The 13833-nt window shown below is 38.7% G+C and overlaps 1 protein-coding gene across 1 annotated transcript in view; it reads left to right on the top strand.

The window, feature by feature from the left end:
• The window catches only part of LOC113051585 (cadherin-17), a 35302-nt gene extending 21726 nt beyond the window's left edge, over positions 1–13576 (top strand). Inside the window, exons 13-18 of the mRNA XM_026215478.1 lie at positions 3409–3650; positions 4455–4585; positions 6997–7236; positions 11671–11787; positions 13102–13218; positions 13326–13576. Coding sequence (XP_026071263.1) covers positions 3409–3650; positions 4455–4585; positions 6997–7236; positions 11671–11787; positions 13102–13218; positions 13326–13426 — 948 coding nt within the window. The 3' untranslated portion in view covers positions 13427–13576. The remainder of the gene's footprint in view (positions 1–3408; positions 3651–4454; positions 4586–6996; positions 7237–11670; positions 11788–13101; positions 13219–13325) is intronic.
• The last annotated feature ends 257 nt before the right edge of the window (positions 13577–13833 follow it).

Genomic DNA, 13833 nt, shown 5'->3' with positions numbered 1-13833 from the left:
GGTGAGATACGCCAGCTTAGTTAACCAGTGGCTGTCCTTGAACATGTACGCCAGTTCAGTGCACTCCTTCTCGCACAAGAAAGTATAGATAGCATCACATAGTTCAAATACACGGGCGAGCACCGCACCGCGAGACAGCCATCTCACCTCTGAATGGTAAAGGAGAGAGGTATGTTCACTTCCTAAGCCTTGACATAGGGATGCAAACAGGCGTGTATTTAATGCTTTTCGTTTTATCAGGTTTACAGTTTTAACAACAGCATCAAACACCACGCTGAACTCAACACTGAGATCTTTGGTGGCCAGAGTTTCTCTATGAATCATGCAGTGTGTTCAAATTATCGCCGGTGCTACTTTCTTTACATGCCCAATCAATCCAGTCTGGCTGCCACTCATTGCTCTGGCTCCATCGCTACATAGCGCCACACACTTTTGCCACAAAATATTGTGTTCTTTGAAAAAGTCATCAAGGGCTGAAAAGATCTCGGCACCTGTAGTTCGCCCTGGCAGTGGTTTGCAAAAGAGAAATTCCTCGCATATCGCACTATTATCCTCGTATCGCACAAATGCCAAAAGTTGCGCGTCATTTGTTATATCTGTCGTCTCGTCTAATTGAATTGAAAATCCCTGAACTGATCGAAGTTTCTCTATCAGCTGCTCTTTCACATCATTTGCCATTTCCTCAATTCGACGTCCGATTGTGTTATCGGACAAAGGAATAGCTTTTAATTTATTAGCACATTCTTCGTTCATCATGGTTTTACACATGTCTATAGCTGCTGGCAAAATCAGCTGTTCTGCAATTAAATGAGGCTTTTTGCATTGTGCAACTCTGAGAATCACCAGATATGACGCTTTCAGTGCATTTTCACTTACTTTTGCACTCTTTCTCATGAGCGTCTGCTGTCCTTTGAAATCACGCAACATCTGTTGCATATACTCAATAGGCTTGGCCTTCAAAAATCTGTGATGTGTCTCCATATGACGAGAAAGTTTCGACGGTTTCATGGATTCATTTGAAAGCAACGTTGAACATACGAAACACAGTGGTACCTCCTCTCCTGTTTTTTTGTCAGTCGTTACTGTAAACCCAAAATTTAACATAATCTTCACTGTATTTCCTTTTTCGTTTCCCACTACGTTTCCGTTTCCTCGGAAGTAGTAGCTTTGTCTGAAGAGCATGCAGCAGAAGCCTGTCCATCTGTCGTGACATCTGTCACTTTCCTCATTAAAAAGCGATCCATGCTTTGTGCTTAGTTAGAAATGTTAGCTAACAGCTCCACTCCACTCCAAATTTAAATTCAACAAAAATTTTTAAAATGAAATTCCGAGATGCTGGTCTATTTTGCGCGCAAGATGAATGTGTACGTATATGACGTTGGGGACGCAAAACACACCGTTGGCAAAGCATATACCTGATAGGTGCAAACTAGCTTATCCAGTGTCAGTTTGAATCTCAACTCCTCTATATTATTTTAAATATTTTAATTAAATTTAGTATTCACACCAATGTGCAAATATTCCGGAAATGTTTGGAAAAATAAATTATTTAATAGTGGAATTACGTAGGCTGGAATGCATGTCACGGCCACGGAGACAGCCCTCTTTTCTACTTATCAGCATGGTCTATACCCACAGATCTGTCAACAAATGGCCATCCAATGCTCAATATGGATTCCTCAGATGCTCGCCGGCATTACCTTCAACATTGCAGCTCCTCCGCTCGCAACCCACTCTGTCAGCCCTCCATCACCAGAGCCCATGCAACTTGATTCCATCCATCTCTCATGTGCCAGACTGCTCAGTGCGACCCATAACCCATAACAACCTTAAGACAATTATCTGTAATGGTAAATGCATCTTATCGCTCCATTCCAGCCCAAGCTCTCATTTATTCTGGCTGAGAGGACAGCTTCATCTTCGCCAAATTAATCAAGAAACTTAAAATCAAGAGAAAACAGTTCTCCCAAGCCTTAAAAATCTACTCAGTCCTGGGAGAGCTGCTGGGTCAGGGTCGGGGTCGGATCACTCACAGCTCACCTCCTAGAACTCTCTATGGAACTACTCTAGATGAATGTTCGCTTCGATAGGCCAGGTAAGTGAAATTATATAATATTTTTGTACGCGTGTCATTTTCTTTACATTTTCTGACCAAAAGCAACCAAAAAGCCATTTTAAAGTGGCTTAAGAGTTAAGCAAATAATAACAATAATAATAATCAGCATGGATCCCAGACCAATACAATTAATGTCCCTCTGAATTTCAGTCTGTTCATCTCACCTTTAACATCCCTGATCCAACAAAGGCCCAAGCCCCTATCATGGACATCTGCTGCACAAGAAGCTTTCCAGCAACTGAAGGAAGCATTTCATCAGATCCTGCTCCTGTGCTTCCTGATCCTAAGCTTCCCTTTCTGGTCAAAGTAGACACATCTACCACCGGGGTGGGAGCCACCCTCTCTCAGTGGCATGGTGGACCTCCAGTACTCCATCCATGTGCCTTCTACTTAAAAAAGCCGTTCCAGGTGGAGCATAACTATGATATTGGTAACCGTGAGCTGCTTGGCATGACATTGACCCTCAAAGAGTGGAGGCATTGGCTCTAGGGCTCCCGTCACCCATTTACCATCATCCCAGATTATAAAAATCTGGAGGATCTACAAGATGCCAAACTCATTCTGCTAAAGGGTCTACCCACTGTGATGGAAGCAGCTGACTACCCAAGGACATCATGTCAGACCATGGTCTCCAATTAATTTCCCTGGTCTGGCGAGCATTCTTCATTTTACTCAGAATATCCATCAGTCTTTCGTCATCATTTGTCAACATCAACATTTGTTCTTAATTAACAGGATGATTTTTGTTGTTGATTTTTCAACAAACAAGCTTTAAAGGTGAAGCATTTAGAATAAAGTTAAATGAGTAATGAAAATAAAAGATGACAATTACAGGTATAGATAACCAAAGATGGTGTCCACTCTCAGATCCGCATTTATCTGCATTTTATTTAATTATTTTTATTATAGCCTTGTTTTCCTTGAAAACAGCAAGTGGATGACGTACAGCCAGAGTGATGTCAGCAGGTTGTGCGCATCCAGAGTAATATCTGACCTTCAGTCTGAAGAATGACATCAGAGCATACAAAGGGTCTTTCAGAACCTGATTTGAACACATTTTACCTTCAGAAATGCAGTTTGACACATTGTGATGACCAGTGACACACTCTCAGATTGATTTTGTCCAGGTCCACAGTGTGCTGCTACAGATTAAGACAACTGCCTGTGAAAATAAGAATACTGCTTTTTGTTATTTTTATAGTATTATCTTCATAATTACAGTATGCCATTATTTTTTGTTGCAAAAAAAAGGTCATGTACTAACAGTTTGCTCATTGACCAACTGTGTGCAGGTGCTGGACTTTGAGCGGGAGAATGAATATATACTAGTACTGAGCGCTCAGAACCCAGTTGCTCTGGTCCGAGGCAGGTACGGACCAGCATCCACAGCAACTGTCACCATTTTTATCGTTGACATCAACGAAGGCCCCGTTTTGTCTCAAAGCCATTATGAAGTCACTGTCAGAGAAGGGGAGGAGCCAGGACGTGTTATTGCCACAATTAGAGGTTATGACCCTGACTCTCATCCAATCAGGTAAGGTGATATTTTATTCATTTAAATGAGTAAAACAACCAATCACAATACAAATTGTATCTCAATTGCTGTCCTGCCAAATTTTCAGCTGTCCCTTTCATTCCTAAACAATGAGAGATTCCCCTAATTAATTAATCTCAATTGACACAAACACCTCATTCTCAAAATCTAAAACACATAGAGAAAACTCACAATTTGTGTTAAACACACACACACACACACACACACACACACACATACATACAAACTCGTAGTCCATGTAAATGTGTGGAAGCATAATTTAACATGTCGTATGTTCATATAGAGTTCAATCATTTTACATTGGAAGGTGGAAAAGAATCTGAATCTTTATCTAAAATACATTAAAATAGTACAATACGATATAATTTAAAAGAACTGGTTTCTTTTGTAATATATTTTAAAATGTAATATATTGCTGTGATGGTAAAGCTGAATTTTCAGCAGTTATTACTCCAGTCTTCAGTGTCACATGATACTTCAAAAATCATTCTAATATGCTGAAAACATATTATTATTTCAAATCTGAAAACAGTTGGGCTGCTTAATATTTTTGTGGAAAACGTGATTTATTTTTTTTATATAGAATGAACAGCATTTATTTGACATCTGAAATCTTTTGTACAATTTTGTAATTTCTTCACTCTTGCTTTTGATCAATTTAATTTAAGTCTTTGTAGATTGTTTTAATAAAAGCCATCCTTTTTTCTTTATTTATAATCCATAATGTTAGAATTGTTTGATTATGGAAGAAAATATTTGATTCAAAAGCTGTTTTTACCTCAGGTATTCACTGAGAGGAGACACTAAGAAATATTTCTCCATTGGGAAGTACTCAGGAGAGCTCAAGACGGTCCAGGCTTTGGACAGAGAAGAGAACAGCACCTACACCATGGAGGTGGTAGCTGAAGATGGGCGTAAGTGACAATTGACCCCCTCCTCATGCATGCATTCACTGTGGAGGGCTGTCAATTCATGTTGTTTGTTTGAATAAACATGTCCATCAAACTGAAGTTATTATACAGAGCAAGTACAAGAAGAAGATGCTATCAATATGAGACATCTGGGCAAAATCAACATGCCTCGGCTTTCATTTTTTTCAGAATCATCAGTGCTGCCGAGACACTTGACATTTCGAAACGCTGTGACAGGCTCTATTCAGTATCAAATCTCATTGAAAATTCTTGTCCACATCCACCTGCCATGAGAGAAATCTCAGACATTGTAACTAGCAGTGAATGAGTCACCAGCTAAGATGTTGCGGTGTGTGAACGATGTGTGTGTGCTATAGAATTCCACATCATTTCTCCGCACCTGAATGTAGGGCGCAGATGAAAGATTTGAGGTGTGAAGGTCACAGTTCACCGTCCAATTACCTTCTGCCCCCATCAGCATTCTCAGATGAGAAATCATTCCAGTCCAGAATGCTCAGTCACAAATGTTTACGGGGGAGAATAAAGGGAGAAAGATGAAACGAGAACAAGAGATATGACTCACAACTCCCTGTCTTGCGTGGTCTTGAGTGCTGAAGCAGGGTTGAAAATGAGAGGGAGTGTATAAGAGGAGGGAAAAATAAAGAAACTTTAGAAAATAGATAAAAATAATACACATATTCCTCAGTATCTGAGAGCTTATGACATTCAAGGAATTGTACTTTACTCTGGGCTGCAGAAAGAGATGTATAACAATACACAGAAAGGGTTGCATAGATATATATATATATATATATAACCTATATCTGCATATTTTGGCAAATCTTCAAATTTTGACTTGCACTACTATGTAACGCATCAGCCATGGTCCAACATTGGCTAAACACCCTCTGGCTCAGCCTGCAATAGTAGTTACCCCTTAGTTTCTCTCCTTAGTTTAGGATGGAAAAAGATTGACAAATCTGAGTAGGCCACCCTAAATCTTTTGATGGTGTCTAGGAACTTCAATGTTTGTACTTTTGGGGGAGATAAACCCATGACATACTTATAGTAGTTTATGAGCAACAAACTTGATTAAGAGAATGTTTTTTTGACAAAAATCTTACAAATGTCTTGTTTAGTAATCCCACCAGTCATAATAGTGACTGTAAAAATGGTTTTCATTTATAAAGCTCTTAAAAACCTTACTGACTGATGTGTTAGTGTACTTCCTGCAAATATGGAAAAAATATATATATATTTTTTTTTTATTGATTGATTTATTTATCTCAGTGTTCCTATCAATGTTGCATTATTTTTTATTAATTTTTTTACATTTACATTTACATCTAATCATTTAGCAGATGCTTTTATCCAAAGCAACTTACAAATGAGAACATCAACAGTATACAAGTGCCATGATAGCTACAGAAAGCATAGCTAGGTTTTTAAATGAAAAGACAAGAAAATAAGAACAAGTTCTAGTATTAGTTGGTTAAGTGCTGAGTTTTTAGATGTTTCTTGAAAATGAGTAAAGCTGTACGAATTGAGATTGGGAGGTCATTCCACCAGCTGGGCACAGTCCAGGAAAAGGTCCGTGAGAGTGATTTTGAATTTTTTTAGGATGGCACCACAAGGCGTCGTTCACTTGCAGAGCGCAAACTTCTAGAGGGCACATAAGATTTAAGCAGTGAGTTTAGGTAAGTTGGTGCCGTGCCAGTGGTCGTCTTCTAGGCAAGCATCAGTACCTTGAATCTGATGCGAGCGGCTACTGGTAGCCAGTGTAACATGATGAGGACAGGAGTAAATACAGTGAGCTTTTAATGCAAGCTTTTAATGAAGCAACTCACCGTTTCTTAGTAACTAGTTCTAAAGTGATATTTTCAAATTAGTAACAGAGGTTTGAACTCTTATGTATTTCCACACTCTTGCTGTCGAACTGTTGTATAAATGCAATATGACTCTTGTACTCGAGTGATAACAGCTCTATCAGCGGCTGTGATCGCCTCCAGCACATGGCTCTGGTCTAATCACAGCCATGTTGATATAGAGCCTGTATCGCTCTCAAACTCGAGTGATATTGCTCATTTATAATAAAGCTTTTGTGGCATGGTACATAGTATGGATTTTTAGTATAGTTGCTAACTCTCACTAAAGGATAGTTCACCTAAAAATTGTCATCATTTACCACACCCTCATGTCATTCCGAACCTGTACAACATTCTTTCTTTACTGGAACAGAAAAGTAGATACTGTATTCTGAAAAATGTCTTTTTTTCTCAATACAATGGAAGTCAATGGTCACCAAATCTGTCTGGTTATCCCTTTAAGAGATTCCACACACACATACTGAAATACACAGACTAAATGCACACTAAATACTAAAAATGTTTGCTGCCACTTCTTGTCTCCTTCAGGCAATTCCTCTTTGTCGGCCTCCACGCTGGTGACAGTGCACATTCTGGATGTAAATGACAACAGCCCTGTTCTGGTGGGCGATTACTCCTGGAAGTACCTGTGCACACCTCGCTGGGAGGATCAGGCTCTAGTTCTGGCCTCTCGGGACAGCGATGGGCCCCAGCATGGAGGAAGGCTCAACTTCTCCCTCCGCAGTGATGCCACTGTCCGCCGCAACTGGAAGCTCACTCCCATCAATGGTTTGTCTATTCCTTTACCCACTTCCAACCCCTCTGTGAATGTGAAGTGACAAATCTTCCCTGTCGCCTAAGAACTATGTGACCCGTCTTTAAAGATCTATTCGTCTGTCAGTCATTTAAAAAATACATGTCAGACGATCTTCACTCGTTCCGTTAATGTGCCCAAACCTTCTATAAGCACAATAGGGCTGACATGCCCGGTTATGTTGACCTCCTCTAGCAATGACGTCAATGTGGATAAAATTAGAGATTTGAAAAGAAAATAAAAAAGCCTGCTGTTCTGTGGCTGTAGCATCTGTACAGTCAAATTAATACGTCATCCGAACTGGGTGCCATTCTTTCCTCTTGTTGAATCACACACAGTGCAGGTCTGGGGAAAAGAGCGTACTGACAAAGAAGGAAATTGCCCTCCATATCTAGTGTCTTCAGACAAATCTGTTTTGGGTCTAATAAGCGCAATAGCTCCCTTCCTGATAGCTTTAGGCATCGTTAATGTGCCAAGCTCGTGCCGGTGAGCAGGTTGACTTAGTTACAGCGTCTGAGTCATGGACCAGAATCAAATAGATTTTGATTATGTTTTTCACTCCTTTTCTTTCATTCTCATTTTTTTTTTCTTGGTCTCCCTAAAAAAAACACACCTTCACTGGCCCTTTACGGCGCAACTTAGGGCTAGCCTAAGGACCCCAGCAGGCTGCCAGCAAAGGGACTCTGAGGTTTTGCTAATTGGCAAAACGTTGGCCTCTTAGTACTGGCCCTGCATGGGCAGCCCTCACTTAGCCCACACTATTAATCTACAACAGGGTTACCCAACCTAGTTCTGATCAAACACACCTGAAACAACTAATAAGGATCTGAAGGAGCACTTGATAATTACAAACATTTTTTTTTTTTTAATCAGGGTTGAAAATGACCTCTGCAGGAAGGTAGATCTCCAGGAACATGATTCACCCCGATCTATAACAATACATCTGTTTCACTAGAAATACTTTTCAGCTTTTATGACTTAAGTCTTTGGGAAAAACCATTATAATACATCTGAAATGGATAACTAATGTGTGCGAAAGTCTGATCTGTAGGACATCAGTGTCCAAACACTCTCCATAGCTGAAGTTGGCTGGTAGAAAATGAATAATCCAACCTCTTGTAATGAAAAAAGCCACAGCTCTCAAACACCAGACACTTCCTAACCAGGAACAATCAAAAAATTGTCCAGACTATGGTCTCACGTCGAAAAGAACTTTAAATCCATATTCAAACTGGACCATGATATGGTGACCTCACCAATAAAGAGTCTTTCTAAAATGCATGCAAATACAATGTCTTAAACTCTTAGCATCAATCCAAACATAGACCATACATACGTCTACAGTCTCTGCAGAAAAAAATAAAAACTCCTCTTCAGACTGAGCTTGAAATGACACACTTCCTAACCAGGACACAGCACAATGTGTTCAGCAGGTGAACCACGCTGGATATTGCTGCCTGCTATTCTTAACTCTCTCTACCACATGACTTTACTTAAGGAAACCTAAAGCACCCTAACATCCCTAGTGGTACGGAAGAAAACTGACCACAACATTTTTATTAAAAGGCTCATGTCTGGCCCACACTGGGCCATCATTGGATTAATGTGGGCAGTCCCATAGTGTGAGCTGCTCACAGTGAGCCTGTGGTGAGCCCAAAGCTGTGGGCCTCCCCTGGGCAAGCCGCACTGGGACATGTATTTCTCAGTTTATTTTTTCCTTCTTGTTAATGGATAAAAAGGCCCCCTCTTGTGACATGGGGTAATTATGCTGTCTTTAATTTATATGATCTCAGAGCTGAGAGGCTAAAAGTGTACTTCCATTGACTTTTCATGTGATTGAGTTTTTTTTTTTTTTTTACACACCTCTCTCGCTTCCTTTTTTTACTTGTTCAGCCTTACATGCTCTATCATGAAAGCGTGTCGAAAATGATGGTGAGGGATGACGTAGTCACCCCGAGCAAACTGTATTTTCTTGTGTGATGTGTGCATGTCCACTCATGATAGATAGACAAAAAGTTTGGACACCTGACAAATCGTGAGTAAAAAAGGAATGGAATAATTTACAAATCTCATAAACTTATATTTTATTCACAATAGAATATAGATAACATATCAAATGTTGAAAGTGAGACATTTTGAAATGTCATGCCAAATATTGGCTCATTTTGGATTTCATGAGAGCTACACATTCCAAAATAGTTGGGACAAATAGCAATAAGAGGCTGGAAAAGTTAAATGTGCATATAAGGAACAGCTGGAGGATGAATTTGCAACTTATTATGTCAATTGGCAAAATGACTGGGTATAAAAAGAGCCTCTCAGAGTGGCAGTGTTTCTCAGAAGTCAAGATGGGCAGAGGATCACCAATTCTGCAGCGAAAAATAGTGGAGCAATATCAGAAATGAGTTTCTTAGAGAAAAATTGCAATGAGTTTGAAGTTATCATCATCTACAGTGCATAATATCATCCAAAGATTCAGAGAATATGGAACAATCTCGTTGCGTAAGGGTCAAGGCCGGAAAACCATACTGGATGCCCGTGATCTTTGGGCCCTTAGACGGCACAGGATCACACACAAGGAATACTACTGTAATGGAAATCACAACATGGGCTCAGGAATGCTTCCAGAAAACATTGTTGATGAAGTTGTTATCAGCATTCAGTTCAGAATCCTGCATCTCTGATGGTATGGGGTTGCATGAGTGCGTTTGGCATGGGCAGCTTACACATCTGGAAAGGCACCATCAATGCTGAAAGGTATATCCAAGTTCTAGAACAACATATGCTCCCATCCAGACGTCATCTCTTTCAGGGAAGACCTTACATTTTCCAACATGACAATGCCAGACCACATACTGCATCGATTACAACATCATGGCTGTGTAGAAGAAGGATCCGGGTACTGAAATGGCCAGCCTTCAGTCCATATCTTTCACCCATAGAAAACATTTGGTGCATCATAAAGAGGAAGATGCGACAAAGAAGACCTAAGACAGTTGAGCAACTAGAAGTCTGTATTAGACAAGAATGGGACAACAGTCCTATTTACAACTTGTCTCCTCAGTCCCCAGATGTTTGCAGACTGTTATGAAAAGAAGAGGGGATGGTGCACAGTGGTAAACATGGCCTTGTCCCAACTTTTTCGAGATGTTTTGATGCCATGAAATTTAAAATCAACAAATTTTCCCCTTAAAATGATACATTTTCTCAGTTTAAACATTTGATATGCCATCTATGCTGTATTCAGAATTAAATATTGAAATTTGAAACTTCCACATCATTGCATTCTGTTTTTATTCACAATTTCTACAGTGTCCCAACTTTTTGGGAATCAGGTCTGTAAATATTCATGGCATGACAGTTTTCCTGGTCTTCATTCCAGTCATATGACTGAAAACTTTGAATAGGCCTGATAGATAGTTGTACTGTCTATATTGTGTAGAATTAACTATACATTTCTTTAAGTATTTCCACCAGAAATATTTTGATGTGAAGGCAATGGGCAACATAATGGTCACCTCTGACAAGAGAGAAACCTGTGAGAGATAATCCTGTACCAGTTTAGTACTGGTGACCCCTTTAGTCCCCTGTTGCCTAGCACATTAAAGGACTCTAGTGTCAAAGAACACTAATAGGGCTTCTTGGACCACTGATAAGAGTGAGCAGAGACTGATAACAGCCTCTTGTTTACTAGACTTAGTTCTTGCTTTTGCGTCACATGGCCAAATCCTAACTGGGCCCAGTGAGTAGATTTTCCATAAGATTTGCACAGCAGCATTACACTCGACTGCTTGACTTAATGTTGTTGTTTTTTATGTCAAGGGTAAATATTATAACTCATATTTATAATAGAAAATAATAAAGTGTGTAAGGACAAACTTTGAGGCTGGACTCATCTGAAAGTTTAAAATAAAAGAGAAATGGATTGCTCATGACGTCATGAAAGTGAAGCTGCTGCGCCGCCATATTGGTAATCACTAGTGTGTGTAAACATTCTATGATCTTAATGACAAAACATCACCTAACAAGTCAGCGTTTATAAATGCTACACCCTAGGCATGTTAACTTTTTTTTTTTTTATGTCAGGAATTTCCCCTACTTATTAAAAAGCTATGTTCATTCTGTTGGCAGTTTAGTACGTGATGAGTGATCCAGTCATATATAGATCAGTGGTTGTACAGATGATTGTTCAGCTAGCTAGATGGTATTAATAGCATTATTTAGCATGCTGCTAGTATTGTCTTAATATGTTAAAGGGATACTCCACCCCAAAATGAAAATTTTGTCATTAATCACTTACCCCCAAAATATCTTCCGAAGACGAACAAAGCTTTTACAGGTTTGGAACCAGGTGGGGGTAAGTGATTAATGACAAAGTTGTGTAAGCTGATATGTAATTTTTTCCACAGACACTCACACCAACCTGTCTTTGAAAGTCCCATACCTGCCTCCAGAGGTTTACATCGTACCTTTTACCATCTCAGACAGCAGCTCTCCACCCAGAAGCACATTCATCAACCTGCCAGGTAACACACGGACTAACCTACAACTGAATGAATGAAAAGAGAGCATGTTTGCATCAACATGGAAAGCATGTACGTCATTTGATTATGTTCATACGTTGCATTCATCAGCTGTCTGAACACTGTAATGTTCATTTGAGGTCACAATTGACATTGACATTGTTTAAATTTGGATCTCTCTCTATGTTCCCCCGTCACATAAAAATGCAATTAAGCCACATTTCCATGATAAAACAAGCAGAGTCACGTCAGTGAGTGTGTTATTAAAAATGTACAAATAAGCGTATTGACCGTTCAGTCAGAGGATTTTTGTGAAACAATTTAGCACTAATGTAGTGAGTAGCTGTAATAATGGAGCCTTGTTTTCTCATAAAGCTCACTGATGTGAGGTTGTGCTAATAGGTGAGATGTGTTTCAAGTGAAATCAATGTTTGTTTAGGTATTATTTTGCAAATTCCCTGGAAGGACCATTGTTAAAAATGGATTTATGCAGTTGAATGTAGATTTATTAATTCATTTAAAAATAAATAAAAAATGCATACAGGTTAATTAAAAAAATAAAAACAGTTGATCTTAACACACACACACACAAAAAAAATCATTCATATTAAATAATATTTTTGACTTTTGACTGATAATTTTTACATTGAGCAGCATATTGTATGTTCATATTTAACTGACAAGAAGAGGTTCTCAAAGGGGCCACAGGATGACTTAAAATAATGTATTTATTATTAATTAATAATTATGTTAAAATTTGTAATTAAAATGCTAAAAAAAATAAGGTACAATCAAAAATCATATTTATTTTTCCCCTAAATAACTTATTTGTATTTAAAGACATACAGGATCTTGGATCTTATCTAAAAAATATTCATATTTAATTTATATATCAACAATGCCAGTTTATGTTAATAATTTTTTTTTTTTTTTAAGTTTAAAAGTAAGCATGCAGTGTTTTTGGAATTACAACAGAAATACCAGAGGGATTATTTTAGCCAATATGGGGGCCATGGAGTCAAAAAGCTGTGTGTTTTTGTGTCTGCTTGGGTCATGCATTCACATCCATTGGTTTAATAGATTTTTTTTTTATGGAATGTCCTGTTCACACAATCTCCAGTGATGCATGGCCACAGGTGCATGGCTTCTCTCTCTCCTCCCTGTGTCAATCTCATCTTGTCTGACTCACGAGACCCACGAGACCTCACCCAAGCAATCACCCTCAATCTAGTGCTCCATGTGTCCTATTTTCCTGTGAGCAACCATTGCCCCATAACGCGTTTAAAAAGAGCTCAATTGTCAATGTTTCTCTCACAGTGACGGTTTGCCCATGCAATGTGAGGGGGAACTGTAGAACAGCACCAAAACAGCTTCAGGGCATGCCTACAATTCAGTCAACAGTGGGTATCCTGCTCGGAACTCTGGGAGTTATAGGTGAGACACGTACACATCTTTTTCAGAACATCCTGAAATGATTGAAAACAGAAGAGGATAATGCAATCTGCAGTTCCTGCAATCACATTTTATGTTCTTGTTTACAGGCATTATACTGATTGTTATATTTGTGAGATTGTCCTACCAGAATTCAACACCACCAAACAAAGGCTGCCAGGAACGCGTGCCACTTAACGTCTCTCTCTAACTTCTTGTGTTCTGGACCATTCAGTCATTTGGTCACTACAGTTTTAAAAAGTCCCATCAACTCGTTCAAGGATTTCTCTAAAGTCAAGTTTGCTCACTTTTGATACAGTTGCTTTTTGGTTTAGTGAAAAGTGACTTATTAAACATTTTATATACATACATACATACATACATATATATATATATATATATATATATATATATATATATATATATATATATATATATATATATATATACACACACACACACACACACACACACATTAGTATCACTGTGAAGAATTCAAAACTTTTCTCTAAATGTGATTTCTATGTTATTTATTTGTTTTTTTTAAGCTATGTAGTTATCTTTATTGCAATCATAGTTTATAATAATTTAGCGGTGAATTAAAAATTTTGGATCAGT

The sequence above is a fragment of the Carassius auratus genome, chromosome 32 (genome assembly GCF_003368295.1).
Source record: "Carassius auratus strain Wakin chromosome 32, ASM336829v1, whole genome shotgun sequence".
Lineage (NCBI taxonomy): Eukaryota > Metazoa > Chordata > Actinopteri > Cypriniformes > Cyprinidae > Carassius > Carassius auratus.
Note: the sequence above shows the minus strand (reverse complement) of the source record. Positions and strands in the feature narration are given on the sequence as shown.